Source organism: Cherax quadricarinatus, chromosome 40 (genome assembly GCF_038502225.1).
Source record: "Cherax quadricarinatus isolate ZL_2023a chromosome 40, ASM3850222v1, whole genome shotgun sequence".
NCBI classification, from domain to species: domain Eukaryota; kingdom Metazoa; phylum Arthropoda; class Malacostraca; order Decapoda; family Parastacidae; genus Cherax; species Cherax quadricarinatus.
In genome coordinates, this window is record NC_091331.1 from 6,580,637 (window position 1) to 6,598,136 (window position 17,500).

Sequence of the window (17,500 nt, forward strand, 5' to 3'; positions counted from 1 at the left end):
CTATACTCTCATACATTCCCCTCTTTCCCTCCAAGGACAAAGTTCTTTGTCTCCACAGACTCCTAAGTGCACCACTCACCCTTTTCCCCTCATCAATTCTATGATTCACCTCATCTTTCATAGACCCATCCGCTGACACGTCCACTCCCAAATATCTGAATACATTCACCTCCTCCATACTCTCTCCCTCCAATCTGATATCCAATCTTTCATCACCTAATCTTTTTGTTATCCTCATTACCTTACTCTTTCCTGTATTCACTTTTAATTTTCTTCTTTTGCACACCCTACCAAATTCATCCACCAATCTCTGCAGCTTCTCTTCAGAATCTCCCAAGAGCACAGTGTCATCAGCAAAGAGCAACTGTGACAACTCCCACTTTATGTATGATTCTTTATCTTTTAACTCCACGCCTCTTGCCAAGACCCTCGCATTTACTTCTCTTACAACCCCATCTATAAATATATTAAACAACCACGGTGACATCACACATCCTTGTCTAAGGCCTACTTTTACCGGGAAATAATCTCCCTCTCCTACATACTCTAACTTGAGCCTCACAATCCTCGTAAAAACTCTTCACTGCTTTCACTAACCTACCTGCAAGATCTGCCACATTGCCCCCCTATCCACCGTCATATGCCTTTTCTAAATCCATAAATGCCACAAAGACCTCTTTAGCCTTATCTAAATACTGCTCACTTATATGTTTCACTGTAAACACCTGGTCCACACACCCCCTACCTTTCTTAAAGCCTCCTTGTTCATCTGCTATCCTATTCTCCGTCTTACTCTTAATTCTTTCAATAATAACTCTACCATACACTTTGCCAGGTATACTCAACAGACTTATCCCCCTATAATTTTTGCACTCTCTTTTGTCCCCTTTGCCTTTATACAAAGGAACTATGCATGCTCTCTGCCAATCCCTAGGTACCTTACCCTCTTCCATACATTTATTAAATAATTGCACCAACCACTCCAAAACTATATCCCCACCTGCTTTTAACATTTCTATCTTTATTCCATCAATCCCGGCTGCCTTACCCCCTTTCATTTTACCTACTGCCTCACGAACTTCCCCCACACTCACAACTGGCTCTTCCTCACTCCTACAAGATGTTATTCCTCCTTGCCCTTTACACGAAATCACAGATTCCCTATCTTCATCAACATTTAACAATTCCTCAAAATATTCCCTCCATCTTCCCAATACGTCTAACTCTCCATTTAATAACTCTCCTCTTCTATTTTTAACTGACAAATCCATTTGTTCTCTAGGCTTCCTTAACTTTTTTATCTCACTCCAAAACTTTTTCTTATTTTTAACAAAATTTGTTGATAACATCTCACCCACTCTCATTTGCTCTCGTTTTACATTGCTTCACCACTCTCTTAACCTCTTTTTCTCCATATACTCTTCCCTCCTTGCATCACTTCTACTTTGTAAAAACTTCTCATATGCTAACTTTTTCTCCCTTACTACTCTCTTTACATCATCATTCCACCAATCGCTCCTCTTCCCTCCCGCACCCACTTTCCTGTAACCACAAACTTCTGCTGAACACTCTAACACTACATTTTTAAACCTACCCCATACCTCTTCGACCCCATTGCCTATGCTCTCATTAGCCCATCTATCCTCCAATAGCTGTTTATATCTTACCCTAACTGCCTCCTCTTTTAGTTTATAAACCTTCACCTCTCTCTTCCCTGATGCTTCTATTCTCCTTGTATCCCATCTACCTTTTACTCTCAGTGTAGCTACAACTAGAAAGTGATCTGATATATCTGTGGCCCCTCTATAAACATGTACATCCTGAAGTCTACTCAACAGTCTTTTATCTACCAATACATAATCCAACAAACTACTATCATTTCGCCCTACATCATATCTTGTATACTTATTTATCCTCTTTTTCTTAAAATATGTATTACCTATAACTAAACCCCTTTCTATACAAAGTTCAATCAAAGGGCTCCCATTTTCATTTACACCTGGCACCCCAAACTTACCTACCACACCCTCTCTAAATATATATATATATATATATATATATATATATATATATATATATATATATATATATATATATATATATATATATATATATATATATATAGTTCAACAAGTCGGCCGTCTCCCACCGAGGCAGGGTGACCCAAAAAAGAAAGAAAATCCCCAATAAGAAAATACTTTCATCATTCAACACTTTCACCACACTCACACATTATCACTGTTTTTGCAGAGGTGCTCAGAATACAACAGCTTAGAAGCATATACATATAAAGATACACAACATATCCCTCCAAACTGCCAATATATATATATATATATATATATATATATATATATATATATATATATATATATATATATATATATATATATATATATATATATATATAACGATGAAGGTTAAACCCGTATGAGCCACAGAACGTTGCAAGAAAACTTTACATTATTATGTACGCTAGTTTACAAAAAACATATCAAAACTCCATTAAAATTAATATATTTCCAACACCGACTTGCAGGATTAAAACCAAAAAAAAAAAACTATCCTAGATGTAGTCTGTAAAAATATCTAACTGGAACATTTCAAATATTGGGTTAATTTTTTTTATATAAAAGTAGGAATTTGAACTTCAACATTTCCTCAATAATTCATTAAGCTTAGTGTAGGCTGGGGGAACAGTTACTAAACTTAAACTATTATTGTCATATAAAGCGCTAAACTCGTTTGGATAGACCTGGGGAATTGCACGGAGGGGAAAACAGCTCTAATTTCTTGGATCATGAACCCCACACCACCATCAAGATACACGCTGAGTGAAAGATGATATTCTTGAAGAAATCAAGTATTTTTTTTTTTGAGTCACGTGTTGGGGGTTTTACATGAATTTGATCTTGACCACGGTAACTTCCATAATCTTAAGTCACTCACTTGATATTTGAAAGCAGGAATAAATTTAGAGATCCATTGAAACAAATTCATTGGTTTAAAGACAGAGTAATTAGTCTACACGAGACATTAAAAATGGTAAAATTCTATAAAATTGTCCCAGGGAAAACCTACCTGCCCTTAATAAAAATTGGGTTGATCTATGAAAACCACGTAGCCAAGATTCTCCATGCACCAATGGCTGAGAAACTTTTCTATATGATGATCAGATACCTACGGTTAGTGGTGTTATTACGCTGTTAGGTTACTACACTTGTTAGGTTAAACCTCAGGACTTACAAACCTCACTTTGCAAAATAAAAGATATTATTAATAGGCAATATTGTCAACAAGTGATATTAACAAACTTTAAAAGACTTACATTTGTTGAACATCATTTCTGGGAGAGTGCCTACAATAGGATACACCCTTGGTCCAGGAATCTCATGAGTGGGACGAGCAGCGGCTAATTCAAGGCTTCCTTCTACTGCTGCTGCTGTATTCACCTGTTGCTTAACTGCTCCCGATGAGATGTATCGAGGGAGTAAGACCGAGTGCCCAAGTCTGCCACACCTGACCACACACGTCCCCAGCGCCATCCCCTCGCTCAGTAGCCTCAAAATCATCCTTATTCACATAATTGAGAAATGGAGATGATTATTCTCATGGGTCACTCAATGCCACTATATAGTGGAGAAATCACTATTTTCTTAGTGATACATGTAGTGCCTGTACTCTGAAGGGGTGGGGATACTACACTTAGAGGGCAAGGGGGATCTGAATTGTAATATCGGCATGTCTCTGACAAGACATTCTCTTTTTCGGAGTCATCCTACCTCGGTGAGAGACGACCGGCGTGTTAAAAAAACATATAATTCAATAATAATTTATGAATATATAGCCAATGGGTAATCTGACAGTTTTCAAAGCTACATGCAAAATGGATCCTTACAACATTTTCCCCTTTAAATAATTACAGAAACAAAACACTGAAAGCATACAAGAGCAAATTCAGAACGCTCTGTCAGCAACAAAAGCTTCTGAGTAATGTCATGATTCCCAAAAGATTGTTATAACAGAGCTAAATATTGGTAATGACATACGAGGGGTGCCATGTGACAGCTGAAATGATGAGCTTTAATAGGACATAGTATTGTTACACAAATTATTGTCTCATCAATAGTAAAACAGCGGTGTGCATCAAACAACTAACAGTGATAAATACGTCGTCTTGAGAAATTCAGTTTTCAGGTTATGAATTTACATTAGAGGAATCAACTTAAAAAAAAAAATGTCACCGGAGCTGATAACACTGCAGGTAAGTCTCTAGGGCAGCACCTCCGAAATGATAGCCAAATGTAACCAATATAATCAATATGTCACTTCTAGCATCTGTCGGTCCACTTATCATTCTATCATACAGGAGTTACATGTCTGTGATGCATCCAACAAAATCAGCAGACTCTTGGATGTCACTACCGCCCGGCTCCGACTGGCTGATCACTATAGCTGAGAGGTTAAATCACTGCCAGCCACCACCTGATGTAGACTTAAGTAAGTGTAAATTTATCAGATGGGTAATAGTTACACCTTGCGTCATTGTGAGCTTGACTATCACCCGGGGGTCAACGCCCCCGCGGCCCGGTCTGTGACCAGGCCTCCTGGTGGATCAGAGCCTGATCAACCGGGCTGTTGCTGCTGGCTGCACGCAAACCAACGTACAAGCCACAGCCCGGCTGATCAGGAACTGACTTTGGGTGCTTGTCCAGTGCTTTTGTGTGTGTGTGTGTGTGTGTGTGTGTGTGTGTGTGTGTGTGTGTGTGTGTGTGTGTGTGTTTGTGTGTGTGTGTGTGTGCGTATGTGTATGAGTGTGTGTGTATGAGTGGGTGTGTGTGTGTACTCACCTATTTGTACTCACCTATTTGTGGTTGCAGGGGTCGAGTCTTAGCTCCTGGCCCCGCCTCTTCACCGGTTGCTCTTCACCGGTATGAGTGTGTGTGCGTGTGTGTATGAGTTTGTGTATGTGTGTGTGTGTGTGTGTGTGTGTGTGTGTGTGTGTGTGTGTGTGTGTGTGTGTGTGTGTGTGTGTGTGTGAATTTGTATATGTGTGTGTGTGTGTGTGTGAATTTGTATGTGTGTGTGTGTGTGTGTGTGTGTGTGTGTGTGTGTGTGTGTGTGTGTGTGTGTGTGTGTGTGTGTGTGTGTGTGAATAAACAATCAATATTTGCACCAATAACTCATTACAGTTGTGACCGGGTGTGGAAGTGTGAATTGCTCATTACACTATAATTTGTTCATGATTGTAGCCATGTATAAACGTAAGTAACCATTCTTACAGTATTCATTACCTTTGTAACTTGTGAGTTCATTACCTTTGTAACTTGTGAGTTCATTACCTTGTACCTAGTTCAGCCATCCAAACTTTGGGGCCCAGTCCCTGGATCCATTACGTACCTCTGTAATCTGTAAATACCTTTGTAACTTGTCATGATTGTGACTAGACCTACCCGGAGTTCATTACCTTTGTAATTTGTGAGTTCATTACCTTTGTAAATTGTGAATTCATTACCTCTGTAACTTGCTCAGCTATCAAAACTTTGGAGTCCAGTCCCTGGACCAATTATGTACCTCTGTAATCTTTTGACTACCGCCCGCAGGATGGGTATGGGGCGCATAATAAACATATTAAACTAACTAAACTATCACTCACAGGACGGGTATGGGTGCATAATAAAGATATTAAACTGAACAATAAAGGAAGCTCAATTCGGTCAGAGCCCCACCCATCTTTCAAGATAATACTAGATCAGCTGTTAGCAACTAGAGGCATGTTAATTATATCCGAGGTCTAAGAGCCCAATATATTATCCGGCATATCATTATTATATTCACAGTGAAGGGCTATAAACCAGTAAGGGTTTAACAAGTTTAACAATGCCTGCGAAATAAGAAGTAATCACATCTGATCAGAAAAGTGGAGTGTAGCTCCGATTTCTTGGATCAAGAACTCTTCACAAGCATCAAACATCTCCTTTGAAGGGATTATTAAGTACATGTAATATTTTACTGGTAAACATTTAACCAGTTACCACTCAGGTTCAGACATAGGGTGATCATATTTAACTAACAATGTGGACTTTACTAGTTCCCAAATATAGCAAGAAACTTTTACATGGATACTCTCTCCACATCTACAAAAAAAAAAAAAAAAAAGACACTGAGCCATGATATAAGGGGATATATATTGCTAGGGATCGCCACAGGCTCCGCCGGCGTTCAACTCATGACTAAGTGAGAAACAATTTATAAAAGCTAATAACAGTTAAATAAGGACTCTTGCCCTTGTTATTCTTGTGCCCTGTAAATATTAATTTTTAATGTCAGTCATTTTTGTATGTAGATGAAAATGTCATTAGTGTCAAGTCCAGTAGGAAAATTAAGTGTTATAATCTAAAGTGGAGTCATGCAGACGATGGATAATATAAATTATTTCCATTTCGAAAAAATAAAAACACCGTTTTGATCAAACAAGAAAACTAAAAGGAATAGACATTTTTTTGTGAAGCGTAACGAGAAATCTAACATAGCAGTAACATAAGCGAAATATTGAAGAATATCTTTTGATATTACCCGTTAAATACAAAATAATGAATAAAAGATAATAAATGAATCCCAGGCGAAAGTTTCTATAATTACATATATATATATATATATATATATATATATATATATATATATATATATATATATATATATATATATATATATATATATATATATTATAAAGAGGTGGACTGGTAAGCCAATGGAAGGCTTCAATCAGATGACAAAAGCTCTGGTGGCTGGTCATAACATGACAAGACCCGCATCAGGAAAAAAATGTCTTGTTCCCTGCCTAATCTTACGTAACCTAACCTAATATGTCGAATGTATGCCTTTATTTTTAATGTATCCATTATAAGATATTATATCAAGCTATAAAAATCACTGTTTTTACCTGAATGAAGCATAGTGTACTATCTTATCTAACAGACATTCAAGAAAAAAATAATCTAAAATCACTCACAGTAATGTGTTTACCAGGTTCAATGTTATCACTTGATTTTTTTTAGTAGTGGTGGTGCTGGCCGTGGTGGTAAGAAAAAAAAACAGCAAACAAAAAAAAAAAAAAAAAAAGTACAAACAATAACTAGGCAGCTTGTTACGTTTGAAGACTATCGACTGCATTTGGGCAGATAGCTCTGTTGTATATACAGAAATTCACAGCTGTTTATGCAGTATATATACGTTCACCTCTGCATACACAAGCCTGTGTATAGGCATGGACCTGTATATACACAGGCTTGTATATACACAGGCTTGTATATACACAGGCTTGCATATACACAGGCTTGCATATACACAGGCTTGCATATACACAGGCTTGCATATACACAGGCTTGCATATACACAGGCTTGCATATACACAGGCTTGCATATACACAGGCTTGTATATACACAGGCTTGTATATACACAGGCTTGTATATACACAGGCTTGTATATACACAGGAATAGACGAGGTGGACAAAGACGGGATGTTCCAGAGATGGGACACAGACACAAGAGTCACAATTGGAAGTTGAAGACTCAGATGAATCAAAGGGATGTTAGGAAGTATTTCTTCAGTCATAGAGTAGTCAAGCCGTGGAATAGCCTAGAAAGTGAAGTAGTGGAGGCGGGAACCATACATAGTTTCAAGGCGAGGTATGATAAAGCTCATGGAGCAGGGAGAGAGAGGACCTAGTAGCAATCAGTGAAGAGGCGGGGCCAGGAGCTATGACTCGACCCCTGCAACCACAAATAGGTGAGTACAAATAGGTGAGTACAGGCTTGTATATATACCTGTCACTGCATATACATACACTCACGGTATACAAACACACACCTTACACTGTAAATATACTCGCTACATGTGTTGTGACTTAGCATATCATGTACCTCAGTGACCTTGAATCACTGTATATCTTGTTAATATTCCCCAAAATCAAATTTAAAACCAAGTTACCAATGCCACCAGGAGACACTGACAAGAGTATCAAACACACACTTACTTTGACAACAGGAGCTCCGAGTTAGAACGAGAGAGAAGGAAGTGAGACACAACCCCACCACCCCTTAACAATGCACTGAGTACGACACCCATGGTAATCATACTCGCCTCACCAAAGCTGCCATATGTACCTTACACTCCATTATATACAATTAAACGACGCTACAAACATAATGCAGCACATAAGACAAAATAAGTATTTTTTTTTTGTCCGAGATGAACGTAAATTGAAAAAAAATACTCTGCAACTCTTATGTGCAGAAGTTATCGTATTTTGTGGTTTTTGCTTTATGACTAGAGTTGATACAGGGCATCGCACAAGTTGTCCCATTGTGCAAGTAATCTGATATACCCTCGATGCAGCTGAGGGTTTTTTGACCCAAGGTACTGGAGTTGCCATCCCCTTTCTTGGATCACATCTGATTTATCCTCATCCATCCCATTTTCCAGACGAATTTTGTGTTTCTCCATTATTGTAATAATAATAATAATAATAATAATAATAATAATAATAATAATAATAATAATAATAATAATAATAATATGTAATAATAATAATAATAATAATCTGGTCTGTACATTACGCGTAGAGCTAAATAGGCTGTCTATACTGAGAAGTATCTCGGTGCTGAGAAGTGTGCATATCTCAATGTATACACTAAAATTATGTATATCTTATTGTATGTACTGATAAAGAGTATATACCTCTGTGTATACACTGATGAGTTTGCATCACTAATTACTGCTATTTTTTACTACAAAGTGTGTTAATGAATTAATTTTTTGAGTTAATATAGTCCATTACTGTTAACTTGCTCAGTTAACGTCTTATCTTTTGTAGAGGTAACACTATATAAACACATAGGCGCTAAAGATGGGCGGATTGAATATTGTATTCACCTCTAAAACCATTAGAGATTTTACCAAAACAGAACACAGAAGTCAAGAGAACCTTAGTGTAGTATACATCATTCTCTCTTAGTGGTTAGGTTAGGTAAGTTTGTCAGGAAACAGGACGCGTGTTTCCTGACGCGGTTCTTAGTCATATGATGACCCGCAGCTGGAGCTTTGATCATCTGACCGAGGACTTCCGCTGGCTTACCGGTCCACCCTTTAAAATTTATGGTTATTATTATAATTACTTCTCAGGTGGGAGTGACAAACAGTACATTGGCGAGACTTCATTCACGGAATTTAACCACCAGAAATCAAGAACACCAATATTAATGAAGGACTCACAACACAAAGTATCATAGTTTATCAGAGTAAACATTCACACCAAATGACAAGGCAAGATTACCTGTTGGAGTAGCATTTCTGTTATTATTACCTGACGGAGGATCGAGCTTCCAATACACTTTCCGCTGAATGACCCACATGGATTTAGCGATTCGCTTAAATATACTACTACTACTATTACTACTACTACTACTACTACTACTAATCTGTTAGTGGTTCTGTGGATAATTTCCCCACGGACTAGACTCAGACTAGACCTATTTTGTATGGGAAATATTACCTGGATTAAGAAAAGGTATGTTGTATACTGAATGTAAGTGGAAGTTTATAAGATTTACCTGTCATCTTTCGTGTACATTAGATAGAAAGAGAGATCAGCAATCCTGCCAGTGGAAAGTAAATAACAAATTTCGATTTCACACCTATTTTATCGGACGGTAATATCTCCCTGAATGGATGTTGTTTACCATCCTTCTGTCTACACTCATTATCAAAGAAATTAACAAGTCCGGATATCTAGAAGAGGCTGTAATTAGAACACAGAACAGTACTGATCAGAATGAATATACATTTAGCTTGGACAAACAATTCACACATATTATATTACAAGGGACAGCAACTGGGGAGACAGGTTGGCTAGAAAACAGTCGACATTTCAATATGATTGACCAGTGAGGCTGCTGCTGCATAGTGCTACAAACTCACTGTTCATCACACTTACCTTGTACATATACTTGCAGAAATAAAGATATTATTATTATTACTTTAGTAATTTTACTCACCTGTACAGGAACTTCTCTGCTTCTGCCTGTCCTCACCGGAGTAAATTGACGTACGTATTGTGTATTTTCTATGACTTAATAATATCTTATTATTTAAAGCCAAGCTGTAACATACAGTAAAAATCAGTCATAATTATAAAAAATGAAACAGCTAAGTAAGTCAAGTGTGTGAAAATCAGTTACAGTAAAAGGAAGTGCACTAGGAATAAAGTGAACTGACTTATTTACATGAACATTAAATAGAAAGAATCAGCTTAACAATGTTAATTAGTTAGCTTAACATGTTTATTATGCACACCATACCCATCCTGTGGGTGGTAGTCAAAAGATTACAGAGGTACATAATGGGTCCAGGGTCTGGACCCCAATGTTATGATAGCCGAACTAGTTACAAAGGTAATGAACTCCAGGTAGATCTGGTCAAAATCGTGGCAAGTTACAAAGGTAATGAATCATGGTCACTCCTATACATGGTTACAGTCATGAACAAATTACAAAGTAATGAACCACTGACACGTCCACACCCGGTCACAATTGTAATGAGTTATAAATACAAACATTAAGTGGCTTATGCTGGGACAAGCAATTCTTTCCACTCTTTTATTACTGTATAATGAAAGGTAGGTGGGGGAAAAGGATCAAAGGGTCACAGTCTAAGTAAGACAGAAAGTCCTCAATGGGTTACTAATCCTCTGGGTAAATAATCCTAACAAGCTGTTCTTCTTTACTACTGTTTTTCACAGACAATGAAGTTTAAAGTAGTTTACCTTTTAAAGCTAAATTTTCTTCAATATTTCATCATAGAAAACAACACACACGAATTTTTTTTGTGAAATTATTATATATACGTGCATATTGGTAAAAAAAAATATATTAAAAGATGGGTGGTAGGGGAAGTGGAATATTCAAAAAGCTTCAGGAAGAAATCCAAATATTCTTCCTTGAAGCCTTTTTATCCACTTCTCCGAGGCTATGGGTCCCACAATTTACACCAGAGGTGGATCCCTAAATATATATATATATATATATATATATATATATATATATATATATATATATATATATATATATATATATATATATATATATAAATATATATATATATATAAATATATATATATATATATATATATATATATATATATATATATATATATATATATATATATATATATATATAAAGATATACATATATATATATGTATATATATATATATATATATATATAAATAAAGATATACATATATATATATATATATATATATATATATATATATATATATATATATATATATATATATATATATATATATATATATATATATATATATATATATATATATATATATATATATATATATATATATATATATATATATATATATATATATATATATATACCAATTGGAATATTTTATTACATAATATGGTACAGAAGATTTAAGAGATACATTGTTGATATAAAGGTGGCATATACGGTACATGTTGTTACGTGTGTGGGCGTGTGCCCATAATACAGCAGGCATTACCCCCTTGAACAGCCGCACTGAGCCGCTGGAACAGAAAACTAGCTGCCCTGGGATCCCTAGTTACCCTGATGAGTCTTTTTCCCAGCTCCTTAAGGAATTTAGATGCACTCTTTCCCCATGAGCTAAGGGTCTTTGAGCCTATTGGGAACAAACATATAGTGATGGGCAAGTTCTCCATATTTTCTAGACTTTTGGGACTCCCTGAAGCTGGCGGCTGCCCCTCCTTCCTCCCTGGTGTATTGGAGATAGGTATCAGCCAGGTAGATGAACATGTATAGTCCCACACCACCTGCTTCCCGTCTGTCCAGGTTTGAAGGGTGATACCATCTGGACCCTTCTGGCTGCCGTCAGATCTGCATAGTTGGGGTGGCTCCCTTACTACTGGGCATCCGGCTGTTGTGAGGCTCCTCTTGATAATGTTATTAACCTCCTCATGTCTTGCAATCTTTCCCTCGGATTTACGGCACACAAGACCATGGTATCCGAATCGGTCTGCTGCTTCACTGCCACAAATACACCTGTGTTCGGCGAGAATAGGGGCGGCAAGTCGAAGGGCAACACCGATGCGGATGGTCTATGGGTCGAGGCGTGTGCCAAGGCTGGAGTTGGGAACAGCAAACAGAAAGTCCCCTGCATGAGGGGCTCTCACTGCCAGGAAGCGGGCTCTATCCTTCCCTGACACACTCTGAAGCATTGTTGAGGCTATATTTTCCATTATTGGACCATCCTAGTGCGATTATTTGTAGATGTTGGGGGGAGCAGGTCTGGTTTCAAAGCCCGATAAATTATCCCAGATCATGGCTCCGTCAATGAACTTTTGATCCTGGACTCCAATCTTGTGCCTAAGACGTTCAGGGAGAATCGCTGCTACGAGCCCTCTGGATGCAATATATGAGGACAGAAAAGCAGGTAGCGCAATCTGTGATGATTTGATGACTTGCAGACACCAATGCCTCCTAGTCTAACTGGAAGTGTAGCTTGGTTCCACTGCCCGTCTTCTAGAGTAAGGATAAGTATTTTCGTAAAACTCTGCCTCAGGATACTGTCATATTCGTGCAGTATAGGGTTATCATATGAAGGTGCACACACACACACATACACACAAATATATATAAATAAATATATATATATATTATTTCTTTCAACACACCGGCCGTATCCCACCAAGGCAGGGTGGCCCAAAAAGAAAAACGAAAGTTTCTCTTAAATTTAGTAATTTATACGGGAGAAGGGGTTATATATATATATATATATGTATATATGTTTTCTCCTTCTGTTATTATCTGCCTAGCCATGCTAGGTGTCCTAGTGGCCCCCTCTGTAATTAGTATTTTATAACATGTAAACCACACAATACCCAAAACCTGTAAACCCCACATTGTAACCCTTATAGAGAATAAACTTGAATTGAATTGAATTGAATTGAATTAATAAGATATCTTGACGTGTCACATAGGTTATTATACTGTCTGTCTCTATATTCCTCAATAAGTGGACAATTAAGCACATAGTGTTCAAGACAGTGACCATATGCCTGATCACATAATTTACATTTAGTTTGATCATCATCTGTGTGTCTCCCAAACTGCCAGAAGTACTTGTAACCAAGCCTAAGTCTGGCCACTACAACATCAGTCAGTGTTCACATTGCAACTTGCTCCATAAACATATTTATACATAAGAACATACGAACATAAGAAAGAAGGAACACTGCAACAGGCCTACTGACCCATGCGGAGCAGGTCCATGTCCCCCCCGGATTAGACCAATGACCCCCCCGGATTAGCCCAGTGACCCACCCAGTCTGGTCACCTCCACTCAAGGATGGAGCACTGCACCAGACCCAGCAGAACAAGCTAGTCAGGTCCAACTCACACCCACCCACACCCACTCATGTATTTATCTAACTTATTTTTAGAACTACACAACGTTTTAGACTGAATAACTGTACTTGGGAGTTTGTTCCGCTCATCAACAACTCTATTACCAAACCAGTGCTTTCTTATATCCTTCCTGAATCTGAATTTTTCAAACATGAAACCATTGCTGCGAGTCCTGTCTTGGCTGGAAATTTTCAGCACGCTGTTTACATTTCCTTTATTTATTCCTGTTTTCCATTTATACACTTCGATCATATCCCCCCTAATTCTACGCCTTTCGAGAGAGTGCAGATTCAGGGCCCTCAGTCTATCCTCAGAAGGAAGATTTCTGATACATGGGATCATCTTTGTCATCCTCCTCTGTACGTTTTCCAGAGCATTTATATCAATTCTGTAATACGGTGACCAGAACTGAGCAGCATAGTCTAAATGAGGCCTAACCAAGGATATATAGAGTTGAAGAACAACCTGAGGACTTCTATTATTTATACTTCTCTATATGAAGCCAAGAATTCTGTTAGCTTTATTGCGAACACTAATGCATTGTTGTCTTGGTTTTAGATTACTGCTAACCAGAACTCCTAAATCCTTTTCGCAACCAATAGTATTAAGATCTACATTATTTAATTTATATGTGGCATGGTTATTTAACTGTCCAACATTTAGAACTTTGCATTTGTCAATATTAAACTGCATCTGCCACTTCTCCGACCATTGCATCAGTCTATTCAAGTCATCCTGGAGTGCTCTAGTGTCCTCATTAGAATGAATTGGACAGCCTATTTTGGTGTCGTCAGCAAATTTGCTCATGTCGCTATTTATTCCCTCATCTATGTCGTTTATGTAAATTGTGAATAACAACGGGCCCAACACTGACCCTTGAGGAACACTGCTTGTAACGTGCCATCATTCTGATTTCCCCCCATTTATGCAAACTCTCTGCTGTCTATTTGTCAGTCATGCCTCTACCCAGGAAAAAATTTCTCCTCCTATTCCGTGTGCCTTAAGTTTCCTCAATAGCCTCTGGTGTGGAACTCTATCATAAGCCTTACTGAAGTCCATATACACAATATCATATTCATTACCATGATCTACCTCCTCAAACACCTTAGTGAAAAAAGTTAGTAAATTCGTAAGACAGGAACGCCCCTTTGTAAAACCGTGTTGAGATTCATTAATCAATCTGTGCCTGTCAAGATGGCTACGAATTGCTTCGGCAATTATTGATTCCATAAATTTTCCCACTATGGAGGTAAGGCTTATTGGTCTATAGTTCGAAGCCAAGGACCTGTCACCTGCCTTGTAAATAGGTATTACATTTGCCATTTTCCACTTATCAGGCACTATGCCAGTTTGTAGTGATATGTTAAAAAGATTAGCCATAGGTGTGCTAAGTTCCTCTTTACATTCCTTTAACACCCTTGCAAACAGTTCATCTGGGCCTGGGGATTTGTTAGGTTTTAGTTTCTCTATTTGTCTGAGGACCATGTCGCTAGTTACCGCAATCGTACATAGTTTATTATCATCCTGTTCTACATAATCTATTATTTCAGGAATATCACTAGTATTTTCCTGGGTGAAAACTGAGAGGAAGTAGGTACTGAGAATTTCACACATATCCTTATCACTGTCAGTGATCTGACCAGAGTTACTCTTAAGTCCCTAATCTAACTTCTGTATACCTGAAAGAACCCTTTTGGGTTAGTCTTTGAATCCTTTGCGACCTTAGCCTCATAATCCCTCTTGCTTTTCTTATCCCTTTCTTTATTTCTCTCTTTAACTGAATATATTGATTTCTTAACTGCCCATCCCCTCTTTTGATACGCCTATATATGCCTCTCTTTTGACCAGTGAGATGTTTTAATCTATTGTTCATCCATTTGGGATAATTTTTGTTAGATCTAATTTCCCTACTCGGAACAAAAGTTGTCTGGCCAGCTAGTACTATGCTCTGAAAAACGTCATATTGGCAACCAAGATCACCTACCTGACCCATAGTCAGGACATCCCAATTTAGCCCACCCAGGTAATTTTTCAGTTCCATGAAGTCGGCCAAGCAAAAATCTGGGACAGAGATTTGATTGCAGTTATCTGGGTAATTCCATGATATACTGAAACTAAGTGTTATCATAGTGGGTTATAGATCTACTCAGGCTTCTAACTGCATTCCTATAACAATCATTTTCATTATTTACTTCTAGCGTAGGTGAGGTTGGTTGAATGGGTTTAAAAACTATGGACTACATAAAGATTTTGTTCGCGGGTTATTAACCCGGAGGGATATTAACCGAGGATAACGCATTCAATGTCTGGCTTATTTCCGTTGGGGTCCTCTCTAAGACACTCTTGTCCTGTTTCCTGACAAACCTTACCTAACCTAATGTCTGATTATTAGATTCATAAATTATAATTTTAACCATAATATTTAAAGGGGTGGACCGGTAAGCCAGCGGAAGGCCTTGGTCAGATGACCAAACGCCCCAGCTGCGGCTCATCATATGATTAAAACCCGCGTCAGGAAACACTTGCCCTGTTTCCTGACAAAAATGACCTAACCTCTAATCCTCTTCCTCAGGATATGACTGACAGCAGTCGCCTAACACACAGGTACCTACTTAATGCTAAGTGAACAAGGGTAGTAGTAGTAAGAAAGAATGCTCAACATTTCCACTCGTGTCTGAGATTGAACCCCCACGATACTACACCGTGTACGTCAGGCCCATATTGGAGTATGCAGCACCAGTATAGAACACACACCTCAAGCACATAAAGAAATTAGAGAAAGTGCAAAGGTTTACAACAAGGCCAGCTGAGGGGTATGTCCTACGAGGAGAGGTTAAGGGAACTCAACTTGACAACACTGGAAGACAGGAGAAATTGAGGGACATGATAACGGTATACAAAATACTGAGACGAATTGACAAGGTGGATAGGGACAGAATGTTTCAGAGATGTGACACAGCAACAAGTGGTCACAGCTGGAAGTTGATAGCTCAGATGAATCACAGGGATGTTATGAAGTACTTCTTCAGTCATAGAGTTGTCAAGAAGTGGAATAATCTGGAGAGTGATGTGTTGGAGGCAGGATCCATACATAGCTTTAAGAAGAGGCACGGTAAAGCTTATGGAGCCTAGGAGACAGTGGACCTAGTAGCGATCAGCGAAGGGGCGGGGCCAGGAGCTATGAATCAACTCCTGCAGCCACAAATAGGAAAGCAAATAGGTAAAGAACACACACACACACACACACACATACACAATAGATGAAAGGGCACCTATGGGATGAAGTTCGAGTGACTGTTACAACAGCTTCCACGAGGATCAGTACTGGGACCCGAACAGTTTCTATGTCATGTGAATGACGTAACAGAGGAGACATGTATTCTTATTTGTAGATAATGTAAAATGTATGAGACTGAATCTGGTGGGTAGAAGGAAAGGCTACAAATGAACATAGACAAACTGCTAGATTAGTTAAAAAAATATCTACCCAGGAAAATGGAATTTTATAAAAAATGGCGGAAAGGGCAAGATGATCAGAGACTGAGCATAGACTCGGGAGGACAGCGCTGGAAACCTCATTCGAGGAGGAAGACCTTGGAGTGAGAAGAGTGACGAACATATCGCCAGAGGCTCACATCAACCAAATAACCTCTGCTCGTTTGGCAAATTCATGAATTTTCTTCAGTAATCTCAACACTGAGTCATTCATGGCCCTATACACGACATATGTCAGGCCCATCTTGGAATATGCAGCACCTGTATGGACCACACACCCAATAAAATATGTTAAGAATGTGAAGAGGTGTACAATGATATTAGACCCAGAGCTAAGGGGAATGATATGTGACAAAAACCACGTTGAATGATATAAAAATCAGGAAAGACATGAGAAGAACATGCAAAATATTCAGAGGACTTGATAGGGTGGACAGGGTTAGATTGTTTGAGAAGAGGGAAACAGGTACACGAGCTCACAGTTGGAAGCAAAAACAAATAAGATTTACAAGGATGTCAGGAAGTATTTCTTCAGC

The 17,500-nt window shown here is 38.2% G+C and overlaps 1 protein-coding gene across 2 annotated transcripts in view; it reads right to left on the reverse strand.

The window, feature by feature from the left end:
• LOC128687381 (probable cytochrome P450 49a1) overlaps positions 1-8,131 on the reverse strand; it is a 48,114-nt gene extending 39,983 nt beyond the window's left edge. For both annotated transcript variants that reach the window (XM_070092672.1, XM_070092673.1), the window contains exons 1-2: positions 8,038-8,131; positions 3,329-3,573 (exon numbers count right to left, since the gene is read on the reverse strand). In XM_070092672.1, coding sequence (XP_069948773.1) covers positions 3,329-3,573; positions 8,038-8,129 — 337 coding nt within the window. In that variant the 5' untranslated portion in view covers positions 8,130-8,131. The remainder of the gene's footprint in view (positions 1-3,328; positions 3,574-8,037) is intronic.
• Between the last annotated feature and the right edge of the window lie 9,369 nt (positions 8,132-17,500).